Source organism: Limulus polyphemus, unplaced genomic scaffold (genome assembly GCF_000517525.1).
Source record: "Limulus polyphemus unplaced genomic scaffold, Limulus_polyphemus-2.1.2 Scaffold568, whole genome shotgun sequence".
Taxonomy (NCBI): Eukaryota; Metazoa; Arthropoda; class Merostomata; order Xiphosura; family Limulidae; genus Limulus; species Limulus polyphemus.
Genome location: NW_013666178.1, coordinates 170076 through 188746, shown reverse-complemented (window position 1 = coordinate 188746; position 18671 = coordinate 170076). Strand labels below are relative to the sequence as shown.

General features: G+C 33.6%; 1 protein-coding gene across 4 annotated transcripts in view; it reads left to right on the top strand.

Annotated features, from left to right (window-relative positions):
• Positions 1-14470, top strand: part of LOC111085710 — a 168929-nt gene extending 154459 nt beyond the window's left edge. For all 4 annotated transcript variants that reach the window (XM_022385581.1, XM_022385580.1, XM_022385579.1 and 1 more), the window contains exons 3-4: positions 11785-11953; positions 12412-14470. In XM_022385581.1, coding sequence (XP_022241289.1) covers positions 11785-11953; positions 12412-13674 — 1432 coding nt within the window. In that variant the 3' untranslated portion in view covers positions 13675-14470. The remainder of the gene's footprint in view (positions 1-11784; positions 11954-12411) is intronic.
• The last annotated feature ends 4201 nt before the right edge of the window (positions 14471-18671 follow it).

The following is an 18671-nucleotide window of genomic DNA, read 5'->3' as shown; positions in this document are numbered from 1 at the left end:
ATAGACTACAGGGAAAGCAACCAGTAAACACCACCCATCGCCAACTCTTGGGCTACTCTTTTACCAACGAATAGTTGGATTGACCGTCACATTATAACGCCCCCACGGCTGAAAGGGCGAGCATGTTTGGTGACGGGAATTGAACCCACGTCCGGTAGATTACGCATAGAGCGCCCTAGCAATCAGGTCATGACAGGCCCGATTAAAAGAGTAAAGTTGATTTTGTAATTATACACTAATGTTACTGAATGTAACTTTTGTGCAAAAAAAACTTGTGGGTAGATATTGTTTAAACTTTATTAACATGATAATCTTGCTGAAAGTAAATTTTGTTTAGTTTCTTCTGTTACTTCCGTGCTCTAAAGTTATGTTAAACACATTAATAAAACGTCGATGTATGGGCATATCCTGCAGCCAAATTCCTCGTTAGGTTGATAATATTATGATTTGTCATGAACAACATGTCGAATTCAAACATAAAAAGCTTTTTGTAGAACACATCAAAAGCTGATCGATTATTTTATCATTTCAATGTTTTAGTTTTAAGCGACTGAATAGACATTTGTTTCAAAATATTCCGTTTATAATAATAAGAGTTTTAAACTATTGCATACTTCAGAATTAATCTTATTTATTTTATCGGCGTTAAGTCATAACGTATTACCTCTGGCACATTTTGGTGAAAGCATGATTGACATTAGGATCTGGACTTATTGCTTTCGATATATATATAGAAAAAACACAAACGAAATCACGAAGTTGCGTACGACATGCGTTGGTTTAAATATGAGTGAAATAAGTTTTACAATCATTTCCATGTAATATATAAATACTTATTAAGGACTAGGTATTTTGTATGAAGGGAATGTGATATTCCATATTTTACGCACAAACAGTTTATTTTGAAATATATAGACTTCGCAGTCTTACCAAGATGACGGTTGTATTGAATAATTCGCAATTTTGCAATCTAGATTTTGAAGACCTCAATATCATTATTATTTTTAGGTACTACGTGCAGGTGATTTGATATTCAGATAATAAGGGGGTTATGGTTAGCGAATCAAGACAATGCAGCAACGGGTGTGCCTTGAATAGTGGGTTGTTTCCTGTTGGGGAAACGGTTTTGGTTTGGAATTTCGTGCACATCTACACGAGGGCTACCTGTGCTAGCCGTTCTTAATTTAGCATTGATAGATTAGAGAGAAAGCAGCTAGTAAACACCACCTACTGCCGATTCTGGGGCTACTATTTTAGAAAAGAATAGCGGGATTGATCGTCACATTACAATGCCACCACGGCTTGAAAGGGTGAGTATGTTCGGTAGCAAGGTTTCGAACATACTCGCCCTTTCAGCCGTGGTGGCATTATAATATAACGGTCAATTTTACTATTGAGGGACTTTAGAAAATACATGTTTCATTTTATTATACAGTCGTTTCAATATGTTGGAAGACAAGAACATACATAAAGAGTTTTCTTGATGACCAACATAAGATAAATAGTGTTTACAAATTTCTTATCTAGCATATAAGCTTTTCATCTTTGTTGTGTCTAGAAATCTGCAGTATAGGAAATGAATAACGAGTTGTAAATAATGAATTTTTGCGAAAGTTGTTATTGATTTTTGTTTGATGATTCTTTTTAGTTATAATGTGTACTTTCTAGGTTGGAAAACAAGTAGAACCTTGTTTCATTACATGCTATTCTGGAGCGTGTGATGCAAGCGTCTCTATTATTAGTTCCAAGATAACATTTACGTAATTATGAAATTACTTTTTGAACCGATATAGATTACAGTTCTGTTATTTTAATCAATTTTACAAATTGTTTTTATCTTTTTAAATCATTCTTTGTTTTAATAGCCTCGTAAGTTTTTGTGTATCTTTGTTACTTTGTAGTTTCGTATATTTCTGTTGCTTTGTAGTTTTCGTAGATTTCTGTTGCTTTGTAGTTTTCCTAGATTTTTGCTGCTTTGTTGATCATATTTTTGTGGATTTATCTTATTCTGCGGATTACCTGGGCATGACCTGCTGGTTATTGTGACCAGACTGTTAATCAGAGGATTCATGGTTCGCAACGCATTGTAATACAAAAAAACGTTTCGCTCTTTCGGACCGTATGTGGGAGTTGGAAATGAATGCTTTTGAGAAGCTGTCTTCCATATAATCTGTCATTTCAAAATTATAGAGGGTTATGCACAGATAGCCACTTTTACAGCATTGCGCGAAATTCTAAAATAAACAAACAAATATAATTTATGATCACTGTTCTGTGGACATTTTTGATTTTGTGTACCATTGTATCTGTGTTTCTCTGTTCCTTAGTCGCTATTATACCGATATTTATTGCTTTCTACATATTATGTCGACCGACGTAATGTTTTTATCTGTGATTAATGGATTCCTATTACTCTGTTGATCATTGTCTTTTAGATTTCTTTTAAGTCGTTAATCACTGTTTTATTGATCTCTGTTACATTGTATATCATTGTTTTATGGGTAGTTTGTATTTTCTGAACCTTTGTGGTTTTCACTATTTTTTCTTGTTTTCAAAACTTTTGAATTTCTTGTTGATCTCTATTCCCTTATAGAGTGTAGATTTTTGTAACATCGTTGAGATATGCTTTGAAAATATTTTTAGTTTTGTGAACTTTGTACTATTATTATTTTTAATTCTGTTTCTGTTTTATGAATATTTTTCTTTTTTCCATAAATTTGTCATTTTGTGGATCTTTAATGTTTTGTTTCTTGGCTTTGTGCGGTTCTTGGGAATATGCAGGATAGTAATCACTTAATACGAAAATAAATATAACATGGTGAGTATTAAATATAAAATTGAAAAAAAATCTACCCCCATATAGTCATGAGAGTATTTTGTTAGTCTACATGAGCATATGCATATACAGCTTTGGACAAAATGGTTGCACATTGTCCTATATTGATGTTATTGTCTACATGCATGGAGTAGTTGTTGAGTAAATGCCCGAGTAGTAACAGATAAGGTAGTGCATGATCAGACTAATATTTATGAGTTGTTATTCTGATGTGTATAAGTTGTTTTGAGCATTTGTTCATCAAAACACACATACACAACTGTTTTATATAAAAGGGTGTGCTTTTGGTATGATCTTTTTCGAAACAGATCAACGCTTTCTTCACATAATTTCTCGGTACATGATGTAGAGTCTTGCTTCGTAACATGCCAGAAGTTATAGGGCGCCAAATTGTTCGACTGTCCAGAAATGGTATGAAGCAAACGGACATTGCCAGAACAGTAGGATACCCCCAGTGTACTGTATCCTGAAACTTCATCCGACTACAAGAAACGTTGTTCCAAGAAAGTCAACTGGTAAATGCCGAAAACTACTGCCCGAGATGACCTTGCTTTGAATTAGGTTAACACGTCATGTCGAAAGACATCTTGCAACACCTTACAACGAGAATGGAAAGAACACATTTATTCCAGGGTATCTAGAAGAACAGTAAATAGAAGACTGGCCAAACAAGGTTTGTTTTTTGTTTTTTTGCAAGAAGGGCTATCTGCAAACCAATATTAACCAGAATTCACCGCCGTCACCAGGTTATTTGGACAAGACAGCATACCAACTTACAATTAGGACACTGACAACATGTAATATTTTTCGGCTTGTTAAAACTTATGGTAGGATTCGTGTTCGTCGTTTGCTTGGAGAATAGATGAGGGAAAACTGTATTTCACACAGGAGATGGCGCTGTACACGTTTGGACAGCTATTCATCATGGTGGAAAAACCGCTTTACATATCGTTCAGGGAAACGTCAATGATGCCTCCTATAGGTATCACATGGAGACGATATTTCTGTCATATACTAGGATAAGGTTTGGCATAAACTTTATATTCCAGGATGACAATGCCACAGCCCATAGTGTGTATATTGTACAGGATTATCTCGATCAGGAGGACGTTACAAGATTGCCATGGCCAGCAAACTCTCCATAATGTAATCCCATTGAGAACTGTTGGGCAGAACTGAGCCGGAAAATTGCTAACCACGACCATAAACCAGCTACTGTAGCTGAATTGCAGCGCCTTCTAATGACAAGTTGGGATGAAATCACAGTGGATTACATCACAGACAGCATGCCACGCTACCTTGCAGAGGTTATTAGAATACGAGAAGGGCCTACCAAGTATTGGATGTTTAATATAAACTGATATAAACTTACAGACGCTATTTATAATAATCTGGTGTTATATTTTGTCATTATGTATGTTTTTGGTAAGGTTTTGTTGTGATAGGTGAAATGCTGAATTACACATCTTTCTACAGGTATCTGATAAAATTGTTTGCTGTTGTGTCTAGTAAATCGTTCATGATGTCCATAGAACCTGTCTCGTTAAACAAATTACATATGTAGATGTTTAATATAACATGTATTTCTCAGTTTGACAGTACTAAGTATATTTGTATTCCATCTTAATAATAATGATCTTATTTGTTACAAAATATGCAAACATTTTGGCCAAGACTGTAATATATAAATATTAAATTTGGAGAAATTACGTAAAAGATAACATAGGTATTTTTTGTACAGTTGTAAGCCTTGGAACTATCAATATAGTGATATTTCAAACCTCAGCCTTGAGTAGCTGGCATTAAGGACCAGCGTATAAGAAACCATGACAAATAAACCACAACGAGCTAGATACAAGATTTACCTTCAAATTGAACAGGAAAGTAAATAAGTAACCACGACTGTATCCACGTTAAACATTTGCTACGAATGACACGTTCATTAATGTTTCTTAGTTACTCCCTGAAAGGTGATAACTCTCGTAAGTCTCAACTGTAACTAGTCGTCGTCATGGATACGTATCATAAATGTCCCGTGTGAATCCTAGCAGTCCCATGGAAACACCTAAGCGGAACAATAAAACTCGGTATGAGAGAAAAACGGAAAAACAATATATATTAAAGAACATATCGTTTCATCGTACTAAGTAAGATCTGAAACTACTTACATTAATTCGCATCGAGGATCCGACTTTCAATCCACGTGGTTCTATTTCTTCAAGCGGAGGTTTTGCAAGCTTAGAGGGAAAGCAGGCTAAAAGTTATGTGTGTGAACACTTTCAGTTACTTTAATAGGGTAGAAAAACATCTATATGCGAAATATATCGAAGTTTATTAATTATTTATACAGCTTTAAGGGTGTTAATACCGTATTTATCTAATAATGGTGATTGATAATATGATTAACATAATCCATTAGGTAAACGCATTATTCTTATAAAGATCAGTATTTATGTATAAGATGAACGGACTGATATGTAGATGCTTAGAAAGCATAAATCTAAAAACCTAAGTCGCTTTTGAACAAAGAGAGATAGAAAATATGTTAAAAATTTAAACTTACAATGGATAAAGCTTTCATAAGATCAAGGGACACCTATGAATTCGATGATTAATAACTTGAGAACAAAGTTAAAACAATAAGCACTATTTCTGTAAACTACTTTTTTCATGTTTTTGTAATTTTGGGAATATCATCTGTCTAGATGTTTTTTTTTCTCTCATATCTATTTTATTTTTAATTAAACCAATAACCAATTTTATCCGATCGTTACCAAATTTCAAAACATAACCCAAAAGACTTAGAGAAATTTCACAAGTTTAGTTATTAAGTTGTAAAATTTACCCAGGATTTTCTGAGTCGTGATTTTATATGTAACAGGTTTTACTTCACAAAATTATCAAACATGTCCAAAACATTTCATTTTCTCACAAAGTCAGATTTTTACTTGCATTTTATTTTATAAACTCAGATACACTGGTGGCTTAGTGGTAAGTCTGAGGGCTTATAAAATTAAAAGTAGGGTTTCGATATCCGCGTCGGAGAGAGCACAGATAGTCCTTTGTGTAGATTTGTGCTCAACAACAACAACAAAACTAAACTCAAAATGTCGTAGCTATTTAACAGGCCTATATAGAAGTAAGAGTGGTATATATTTTTTATTCATTCTTAATTTGTAAGTAGGTAACAGTGTAGTAATACCTATATGTTCAATATCAAGACAATATCCAGACTAACCAAAGTACCAATAGTTACAGATGTAGACAAAGGAAACACTACAGTACCAATAGTTACAGATGTAGACAAAGGAAACAACACAGTAGTAGTAGTTACAGATGTAGACAAAGGAAACATCACAGTAGTAGTAGTTACAGATGTAGACAAAGGAAACACTACAGTACCAATAGTTACAGATGTAGACAAAGGAAACATCACAGTAGTAGTAGTTACAGATGTAGACAAAAGAAACACTACAGTACCAATAGTTACAGATGCAGACAAAGGAAACACCACAGTACCAATAGTTATAGATGTAGACAAGAAAAACAACACAGTACCAATAGTTACAGATGTAGACAAAGGAAACACTACAGTACCAATTGTTACAGATGTAGACAAAGGAAACACTACAGTACCAATAGTTACAGATGCAGACAAAGGAAACACTACAGTACCAATAGTTACAGATGTAGACAAAGGAAACACCACAGTATCAATAGTTATAGATGTAGACAAGGAAAACAACACAGTAGTAGTAGTTACAGATGTAGACAAAGGAAACACTACAGTACCAATAGTTACAGATGTAGACAAGGAAACACACAGTAAGTAGTTACAGATGTAGACAAAGGAAACACTACAGTACCAATAGTTACAGATGTAGACAAAGGAAACACCACAGTACCAATAGTTATAGATGTAGACAAGGAAACACTACAGTATTAGTAGTTACAGATGTAGACAAAGAAAACAACACAGTAGTAGTAGTTACAGATGTAGACAAAGGAAACACTACAGTACCAATAGTTACAGATGTAGACAAAGGAAACACCACAGTACCAATAGTTATAGATGTAGACAAAGGAAACACTACAGTATTAGTAGTTACAGATGTAGACAAAGAAAACAACACAGTCGCAATTCTTATAGATGCAGATAAAGGAAACACCACATTAGCAGCAGTTATATGTATAAAGACATTGCTGAGAGAAATAAATAGCTCGTTGAAATATTTCTAGTGACCTCTAGTTGTTGTTGTTTTTTTGTCACTAAATATATAATATTTAATTTAATATTGAGTAATGTAACTTCATCCACCCACATGTGGAAGTTCGGAGACGCCTCTTAGTTCCTGAGAATAAAACTCGTCAGTGACATCATCCAAGATCAACTCACGTTAGTAAAAAATATGTGGATTAAAAAAGTATATAAATATCGCTACAAGAAAACCGATATAACCTTAAGGACTTTTTTCCTCGTGATAAAGTCAGAGCGGATCAAACTGAATCATTACTTACCCCACATATAACGTATACATCTTTTGTTTCACAGCTGAATCTCTCGCACGTTTTGGTTTATGCATGTATCGTGGCATTCTTGACATTTTTGTTTTGCTTAACATAGAAATTGTAAAAAAATGTTTAAAAGAAAAACTGTTTTTTTTCATATTTCTACAATTCTTTTCCATGTTATTGCCGTCGTGTAAAAATTGTTGAATAGTATGTGATATTTGAAGTTTGAATGTAATAAATCGAAGATATATACATATATATGATTATTTAAAGTCTAATTTATAAAAACACACGAGATTATTGCTATTTCTTCACAAATGAGAAAAAAGATGAAGTTGAGAAGATTCGAAGTTAATTTTAAGAGGAATAAAAGTGAATTGTGAAAAGCAGAAGACTGGAAATAAAAGAAAGTCAAGCCTCCTGTGAAAATACCAAGAGCAGGAAGAGAGAGTTAATGAGGATGAAAATCTGGAGCAAGGTACTCAGAAGAGGAAAGATAATTTAGAGAGTACAGCAACCCTGAGAGAAGAAAAGGGAAGTCAAGCCTAGAGTGAAAATACTGAGAGAAAAAAGGGGAAGTCAAGATGGTGAAGAAGTCTCGAGTGATTACTGAAAAGAGGTCGTGAAGCAGGTAAGAAAAGTAGAATACAATTTTTGAGAGCTCGAAGGGGAAGTGAAAAACCTGGAGTTACAGTGCTGACAAAATAAATGTAAGCTGAAGAGAGTACACGATCCAAGTGAAATATCGAGAAGAACAAGCTGGAAGGAGTAGAAACTTCGTGGATTACTGTCATACATAGTGCAAGTGATAAACGTCAGGTTTAAATGAACAGTTCTTTCTGTTTCTTCACTAAAGTTGCCCAATGGAAAACTTGTTTATACGCCATGACACAGAACAAGCACAAGATTCTCAAACACGTGACTTCCTTCGATCTTTGACTCGTTTTTTGATTAAACCACGTCACAGCAAAATCATCAGATTTTTCACAGACAAACTACTTTAGCCTTTGTTTCGTTTATTAGCTGAACCACGTCAAATATCTCTACTTACAGCGTGTGTTATGTACAAATCTCACAAACAAAATCACGCAGTAAAACATTTTCATATGTTTTTAGGAAATACAAAAGCAATGTTCGGGTCAAAGAATTCCGTTAATTATTATCATGATCTTTATGTAGGTTTTCTAAAATCTTGATATAATTTGTTTGTTGCCCATACTTATTATAGTATAATTTATCTTCCGTTGATTTTTGCACTGACAAGCGTTAAACACTCGCATCCAAGCGAATCTAATGTCTGTTTCACTTGTTAGCCAGGATTTAAAATTAGATCTTTTTTGAACTTTTCCTTTTGACTTAGAAGACAAAAACTAAATGAACATTAGAATTAACTCCAAAATTTCATTTTTATCTCAATGGAATTAATAGGAATTTTAGAATAATATATATTTTTTCTAGCATTTGAAATTCCGTACATTGTTGGTTTACCACTGCAGTTTCGATCGTTGAGAGACGTATTAGATTTCTACTTGAAGATCTCGTGTTTGATTTGTACTATAACAATTTAATTAATAAGTTGCCAAGGCTGACACTAATACTACAGAAGTAGGTCTAAATTTGTTTTTGTCTCTAACCTTTTAGGGCGCTTGCTTTGCAATCTGAAGGTCGCGAGTTCGAATCCCCGTCCCACCAAACATGCTTGCCTTTTCAGGCGTGGGGGTGTTATAATATGACGGTTAATCTCACTTGTAGTTGGTAAAAGAGTAGCCCAAAAGTTGGCGGTGGGTTATGATGATACCTTCCCTCTAGTCTTTCTCTATTAAATTAGGGACGGCTAGCGCAGATGGCCCTCGTGTAGCTTTGCGCGAAATTCAAACCAAACCAAAACAAACTAACCTCTGGGGTTGGACCAATCAGAATAAAGAATGTAAACATAAATTTATTTTTATTCATACCGTATCATACAAATTCTATCACTATCGACTCCTGATCAAGCTACAATCTTTAATACATGTTATTCATATGTGAGAGATAAAAAGATCAAATAATCTTATAATCAGTAAGATTAATATTTCAAAATAATTATTACTGTATTCCATGTCAGCTTCACTATACGAACACACTCCGTTCTATTGATAGCGAGTCATTATTCCGAAATTCTCTGTTCCTAACAAGAGATTGTTTTCTGTATTCACAGCTGATGATGAAAACGATTACAAGGATGGTTAACCCAACCTTTTTCTATAGCGTATCTGTTGTTGTATCTTATTTATCATTTGTTTAAATGTTCTAAATACTGTCTATTACATACACGCGGTGATTTGGTTTATAAAGTGGAACAGCTATGTTAGAAAGTAAAGAAATCAGTTCATAACTTTCCAGTATATTTGAGAGATATGTAGGGAACTTAGTCAAATGTGCGAGTCAGGCCCAAACGGCTGTTAGAAAAACTGATAGTTTTCTTGTAGAATATGCTGTGTTTAATAAGTAGAAGATGCCAACTTGAAGATCTGGTGTTTGATTTGTACTATAACAATTCAACCATTGTATATTGTACAAACAATACACACACACACATTGGTAAAAATGTAAAACAAGGTCAATATTATAATATAATACACGTATGTGAAATATTAGATGAAGATAAAGTGGAAACGTCTCGGCCTTATGCTCCTGATAGTTCGGAGAGATTGATAAGTTATGAAAAACTGCTAAACTCATGATAAATCTAATGAACAATATTCACGATGGACAGTCTACTGTCAGATTAGTGGTGTTGAGTTTGTACCTTTTAAGAAACACATACTAACAAAATAACTAACAGAATTTATTTGTTTACCTGTGAACTTTCATTTAGTACTAATATTACGATTAGATTGTTACATGCATAGCAAAATATTGTCTGATAACTGAAATACATGATGTTGTTACTCATGTTACTTGAACATAAGATTTCAGCATTTCAATCAGATTTTCCCACCTAATTGTTTTAGCTTTAACATACAGATTTATTTAATAACAGGCAAACGTACCTGTCCCCAATGACAGGAAATGTTTAAGGTAATCTATAAATTTATATTATTTCATGTACTTTAAACAGGTAAATTGTTTTCCACTCTTGGTTTCACTCAGAGTCAAAACTCTGAACTACTTATACTGCACACTGAGAAAAATAATTGTTGAGCATTTCGGTCATGCTAAGAGCTGCACAACAATAACATACGGTAAATTAATATACATTTTCATTCTTTAAGTTACATCACATTTTGAAATGTGAATGATAGTGGGATTAATTCCTAACAATTTAGTGTAGAATATATTGCTTATTAAATAAAATTTGGCATCAACATTATTCATGCCTGTTCTCCCGTCATTTCAAAAGTGAATGTTGAACTTTGCCTGCGTGCGCAGCTTTTCTAACGGGAGACGAACGCTCAGAAAGACACCACGGTTCACAACATATATATAAATAAAAAGCTAACCTACTACTCCATAACTACTGCTCAAAATATTCCAATTTAACCTCTGGTATGCACCTACAAAAGAACAACAACAAAAACAAAACATAGCAGTGGCAATACTATGTTGATGTTTGTTGTAACATACCACTATTTTGAGGTCGTCAGAGGTTATGATCTCAACATTATCGTTTTCTCCGATAAACTATGTGCACCATGTATTGCAGATGAAATCGTTTTTAAAAAACAGTTTTGCTTATCTTTATAATAAATTAAAGGAACTACGATGCAATAGTAAATGTATTGTTCTTCATGTCAATAGTAAGAATGTTACTCTAACACGTTTATCCTGTTGCAATGTATGGAACCGGAATTTTAAACCCGAATGATACCATATTGTGCACGTGTGTTAAATTGCATTAAACACTTTTTCCGCCTCTTTGAACTAAATAACGACTTTGACTGCCACAAAAATAACCCACCCTCAACTGAAAAGATGGGGCACGTTCAATATCGTCATGTCTCAAGTCCTGTGTTCTTCGATCGACAACCCGACACGTTAATCATATCTGGACACTTCGTTGCATTGAAAGAACGCGTTGTATTTTGTAATTGTCCCTACTCTGGTGGCTCAGCCCTAAGTTTGAGGGTTCACAACGCTAAAAATTAGGTCTCAATACCAGTGGTAGGCAGATATTTAGCTGTGTAACTTTGTGCTTAACAACAAGCCAACAAACCTGTTGATTGAAAAAGTAGCGTAAATACTTTAGTCAAACTTAGAATGAAGGCGTGTGTTTATGTGTGTGTGGGTGGGTGGGTGAGGAATATCAAAGTTTCTTATTTGTAAGATTTAGATATGTTTTCTATTTCTATATCAAACAATCACAATTTTAATTTAGTTTTAAATTTTGCTGAACTTTGAAGTCTGAGAAACTAGCAGGATTATATCTAGCAACATTTGTGTTGTTTTTTTCTTAGGCATAAGAAGAAGGTCCAGAATTTTCTCCCATGTAAAAGTGACCATCAAACCAGATGTGACGTCGGTAACTCAAATGGAGTTACTTATAATGACGTATTTATCAACCACCACCCAATAAGACTAACCAATCACCGTGGACTTGAGACCCAAACACTGACTCCTATTGAGGTTAGTATAACTTGTTTCTGTTCGTATACATTGCAGAAAGTTTTAGGCGATCAGTAAAATAACTAATAAAGATAAAATCGTAAAAGTTAATTATATTTTCATTCAAATATATTTTCTTGAAACACCCAGTTAATTACCTGAAACTGAACAGTGCAACATTTTATTCATAAACTCTGTGTTAAGGTTTCCCAGTTTTGTAAAAGTGACTTTTCTCGTAAACATATTGAAACTTGAAATTGAATTATGCACGTTAATCTTTTCCTTAAGTTTCATTTCTATAAGACTCCAAGTTTCACAACTAAAGAATGGAAATGATTACCTATGTCTGCCTATATTAGTTTTTACAAGAAACTCTTACGAATTACTTAAAGTATATTGTTTTTGTTTTTTTAAGTTGTCCTTGTCTCTGATCGTTTGCTGTCATACTAATATAAATCACGTCATTTATTTTTATCTAGCTGCTTGATGTAAAGTTTGACAGATATAGACACCCCCATTTAATATCTGTAAACCACACAAACTTTTTCTTCACGGGTAAAAAAGCTGGCAGTATGCGTTCCAATAGGGATAAAGACCTGTTCAATCCGGTCTATGAAGAAATTTCTGGAAATTCAGATGGCAAAGATGGAAACCAAAGCTGTAACTCAGACATTGATGATAGTGAAGTAGAAGCTCGAACTGTAGCTAGTGAAGATGAGTTTGCTGAAGATGAGTTGAGTTTGGGAGAGTATCCACGCCAGCCTAGTCGTCCCTGTTCAGTAACCAGTAGTCTTCTTGGCTACACGAGAGGAGACCTGTGTCCTGGGATGAGTGATGGAGCTAGAGGCGCTGAAAATAAGAAACTACATCGTTTGTTTCAAGGGAATTGTCATGGTAGATCTTCATGCCGAAAGCATAGTTCTCATTCTTTGGAGAGAAACAAAGATGGATATCCTAGTGAAGGATTTGAGGCAAAAGAGAATTATTACAAAAGTAAGAATATGTTGTGTGAGAGGGGTTTAGGTCTATTTCCTCAACAAGTTGTTGGCCATCATAATAACTCTTTCTTATCTAGACAGTGTTTACCACAGAACATTTCTAACGGTGAAGAGGAAAGGGTTCCTGTGCTGTATTATTCTGGAGTAGGGTTACCTGCCCATGTACGATCTCTCTCCCCGCCACCTTATCCCTACTCAGCCGAGTCAGGAACTGAGCCATTACCTTCCGTCTACGATCCTCAAGCAGTAGTTTTAGTAACAACACCAAGATCGATTTGTCTACCAGAAGGTTTGATGTCAGAACTGGATGGAAGAACAGATGAAGGAATGCAGCCAGTGAGCCACTTGGAAAGTAGCCCAGACGATCTTAGCGGTTCTATATTTACTATAGAGCCTGAAGATGCAAACCTCACAGCACATGGGTATGGAACTACTGATTCATTAGAATTCCATACTTCACATACATCAGGCGGAAGAAGACCACCTACCCCTCCAATGCGTGTAAACATCTCTTCTTCTGGAAAGGATGAAAGGCTTTTCACTATAGACGGAAGTCAACACCATCATAAACTAGCTAGTAATGTGCCAAGCGATACTTCTCAAAGCTTCAATAAGACTGACAAACGAACAGCACCAAATAACACGATAAAGTGTCACAACATTCCAGTAGTTAAAAGTCTAGAAGAAAATGGACCTTACGGTGACATCAGACCGGTTTTTGATTCCGGAACCTTATGCACGTGACGCACACGAGAGAGTGACCAATATGACTAGTGTAAACTATAAGTTATGACCTTAGTTGTACGTTTTTGTTATAGTGGAAAAGTGTTGATCAAGTCAGTTAACCATCTGCAGTAGCTCCCTTCAAGCTGTTACTAATTGCATGGATTTCCAATTAATAAATGTAATCGAATGACACTCAAAATCCACCAAAGCACCTATACTTTTTTCCAACACACGTGTTCACCTAGTGACAATAAAACCTTTATCTGTCATTATTAACAGAATACCTTCAACACCATGAAGCTGTTTTTGCCATATAACATGAAAATTTTCTATATCCAATCTTGTGATAATTAATTCTATTGTATGATTTTGCACAGAGGCAATTAAGGCTGTATTGACTCGTACACTGTGGTAGTGTATATGAAGCTGATTGTATTTATTGTTCCTTGAAACTGAGTGATTGTATTTTTTATACAAAATGATGCTCAATTTTGAAATAGGATTGCAGTCACTTTACAGTTATACGGCATATATAAAATTGACGAACATGCGACTAAATCATTATATGTAGCTTTATGCTAGGGCAGAGAACATGATTTAACATTGTAGTTAGCTACAATCACCTGTATAGGTTAAGCAAGAGACAGTACAAAATCTATTAGTGCGTAAAACTGTTTTGATTTTTTTCTGTAAGTGATATGCAGACAGTTACTATTGGACTTTATTCAGAATAGATTTAAATAAATGCATTTTATAAAGGACAGATCTTGTATCTATCAGAACTGTAAACCATTATTAAAAGAAAATATTTGAAGTTTGGTGTATTTATTTTTTTCATGGTGAATTATGATTGATTTCTTCATAATCTGTTTAGCGAATTAACAATTCGAGATTTTATATGTAACTTAGACATTTGTAAAATTATATGTTTATAACAGAAACACTATTTAAGGTATCACTTCTACTGAAGATATATTAATCTAATTCCTGTGTAGTAAGAATAACATAAAAGGTTATTGCTTAACTAACAAGTGCACATTCCTAAGTTTATGTGAGAATATTAAAATCCGGTCAATGTTCGGTATACATTTGATTGGCGCAGACACACCCCTGATAATTTCTCTTACATATCATACTTAGTCGTTATTAGTTTGGAGATAGAACTGCTGGACGGGACAGAATAATAAATTTCAAAAAAGTTCAATGTATCTGAAGTGTGGTGTGTATTTCTAAGCATTTTTGTTTTCATTGAACTACTTCTATTTGGAATTGTAACATTAATTAGTAGGCTTAATTCTTGATTATCATAAATGAAATTAAAAGAAAATTAAATTGGGGTTAGCTCAAAGAAGCACAGATCACTTTACACCATACAACAAGCTTAAAGCATGTGAATAAAACGTCGTTCTAATAAAGTTGCTACAATAAGTGTTACAAATGCACTTTCTGCGTCTTAATTATCATTTTTTCATGTAATAAGAATAATTAATCGTCCAACTTATACGAAAAAGTTGTTTTCGACTTTTGGTACTCGGTATTTCTTGCTTTTACCTTTCAGCTTATCATTCTACCACTAATCTAGATTATGTGACACCAACTGACATTTGTAAATGTATTAATCCTATATCCACATTAGATAATTTTATTTTGACCTGGACTTTCAAAAAAATTAATGCATTAAGTAATAGAATAAACTCCGTATATCGCATTGAAACTGTGGCTTATGTAAAAAAAGGCAATATTTATAAAGCTGTTAAAAGTAAAAAAAAAACTATAATAGTTTAAAAAGCATCATTAAATTGAACCAAACAGTTCAAAAGAAATTAGCTATAAATAACATTCCATGTACAAGAAGTTAGAATATCGCAATACACATTCATATTAGCACGAAGCAACATATAAAGTTTAATGCCATTTTTATAATATTCAAAGGATGCACTAATTTAAATGTTATTTCAATAAACACACACTCTAAACAATCGCCCCCTCACAGTGGCAGAGCGGTAAGTCTGAATGCTTATAATTCTAAAAACTGGGTTTCGATACCAGTGGTGGGGACAGCACAGATAGCCCATTTCTTAGCTTTGTGCTTAACCAAAAACTAACTAACTACACAATCTACTCAAGACATGTTATTATATTATTGGATAAAACGTAAGAAGCAATGATGAAATGCTGTGCAATTTGAAACGCCACCTTTTGTCAAAAACTTAAGTTAGATTATCGCGAGATTTTAAACGAGTGCAGAAACACAAATCGTACATTTAACAACACAATTTATACATGTGCCCGGTGTTATATTTATTTAACGAGAGTACCAGATACTTAATATTCCTTGCAAGTAGGAAATGCTTTAGAGTTGTAAACAATTTATAGAATATAATTTCCTGAAAAAGTGTAAATAAATATAATTAATTCTACGCAAAAACAGTGATAATACAAGGATACACTTTCGGCATGCCTGTTCTTTTGTGGAGGTTAATTGATCTAAAGATAATAAAGTATCAAAATATGCGCAATTAGTAAAATGATTAAACTAATCATTAATGATGAACTGTATGTGACAAGTGGTGTCTATGTATCTTGAATTTTAAGAGTGCAAATTGTTTACTGAAGTTTCCGGAATATTACCTACTTCAAAGCTTAAGCAAGCTAGGTAGTTTTGGCTTTAAAATAATTCTTAGTAAACATTCCATAAAATATATTGTACTGTCTATTACGTTTTCGCCAGAAGTTGAAAATAATAAACTTGAAGCTCGCTCTATTATGTCAAGATAATATTTTTTATATATATTTATACTCATGTTATATACAGTAATGAAAATACAGAAATAAATATGTGATACTCGTACAGGGATTGTTTGTTTGAAGTTAAGCACAAAGCTACACAATGAGCTATCTGTGTCGAAACCCGGTTTTTAGCGTTGTAAGTCCGCAGACATACCGCTGTGCCACTCGGAAGCCACGTACAGGGATCACAAAGAATGAGAGACGACAACTAGACAGTGAATTTATTAATGGCACAACCAAATATGACAGAAGATATTAAAGAAAAGCGAATAAGTTATAGAACTAATGTTTACAAGGTTTTTATCATGTTATATTAATTCATATTTCTTCAACCAACGTGTTTTTCTGACATTATGAATTGATATTTTTTATGCTTGCCCTTTACTTTATACAGTGCATTACACCTTATTTTCAGTTTGACGACGTGTAATATTGTTCCAAATGTTCTTTAATACTCTCCAAAATTCATCAAAATTGTTTGTCCGCCTTTTAACTTTCTCAGTTTTTACAGAACCCATAAAACTTCAGCAATGTTCATATCCAGACTTTGTGCAGGATAAGCCATGGTAGTGAGTGTTCCACTGGCTTGATGAGTAATGTATTTCCTTTCTTCCTTCCTTCAACTATACTTGATGAGTAATGTATTTCCTTTCTTCCTTCCTTCAACTATACTTGATGAGTAATGTATTTCCTACCTTTCTTCCTTCAACTATACTTGATGAGTAATGTATTTCCTTTCTTCCTTCCTTCAACTATACTTGATGAGTAATGTATTTCCTTTCTTCCTTCCTTCACCTATACTTGATGAGTAATGTATTTTCTTTCTTCCATCCTTCAAGTATACTTGATGAGTAATGTATTTTATTTCTTCCTTCCTTCAACTATACTTGATGAGTAATGTATTTCCTTTCTTGCGAAAGTTTTAGAAACTCGTCGTTTAACGGTTTGCTACTATTCTCAACATCTTGCAAAGTGGTTTATTTTCTAAATGTGAGAAAACACTTGTATTTCTTATGACTTGTTACTTTTTTGTGGTCTCAGATTTCTAGTGTTTAAATTTCAATCCAAACACAATAATAAAAGTGTATATATATATATAATAAGTTGGTCCTAATTGTCAACTTGATGTCATATCGGATAATGCCTGTGGTAATAGCATCCAAATGCGTTGGAGATATCCCATCTATCAGGCAATATCCAAATGCTGATGATAAACTAGCCAGCTATCATGGAAAATCAATTAAGGTTACCGAGCTGAGTGCTTACACCCACAACGTTTCAAATCCTACTGTCTTTTACTGTCTGCAGCCAGTTGTGGGAAGGCAGTTACCCTTAAAGTTCTTAAAGTAGAAATAAAACCACCTTAAAATTCCTACTATGTGAAGCTCCCAACCATCGCCCTTACAAAAAGATGTTAAACGGAAATAAATGATATTAAAACTGGGGTTGAGGCAGGAAAACTTCTGATTCTATATCGTTAAATTTTATACAATTTAATTTATTTTTTTATAAAACTATTTATCCATGTTATTATAAGGTAGGGCAACTTAAAATCATGAACTAATTTGTAAATAAGTCCATTTAGCCAGATTTTATCACATCTAAAAACACAGCTCCAGCTGGATTTTTATGATTGAAACCACCCACCTCAGATTCTGTAAGCCTGACTAGTTATTCTGAGGTAGATTGATTTTTCATAGAACAAGTTTGATACTTATTCAAAACACCATTATTTTCCAAACATTTCAATAATCTATTAATTATTCTTTCGAAAATGTCTGTAGTTAGCTGGATTACTTTTAATCTTGTCAGGTTTTGGAATAATTTCCTTTTTTTTTTTTCATTAATTGCATTTTTGCTTTCTTCAGTAAAGTCCATTTATGTTTTTAGGACTATACTTAGGAATACATTCTTGTATAGCATTATTAAAGCCTGTATTTACAATATCAACATAATAAGCCATCTCATTTTGATCCTTAACTTCTTCAAACTCACAATTTTCCAAACATTTTATTAAAATATTATTAAATTTGTCCCGGTTTGTTTTTTAGAATTGTATTTCAACTTTTAAAAATTACTTTGTTTGCTTTTTCCTAACATTTGACTTAATATAAATTAAAAATGGTAAGTGATCACTATTTACATCTTCATCTACATTAAAAAAAGTATGTTTACAGTACTTTTCTGTAGTGATAATATTGTCTAATATATCCGATTCTCTGGTT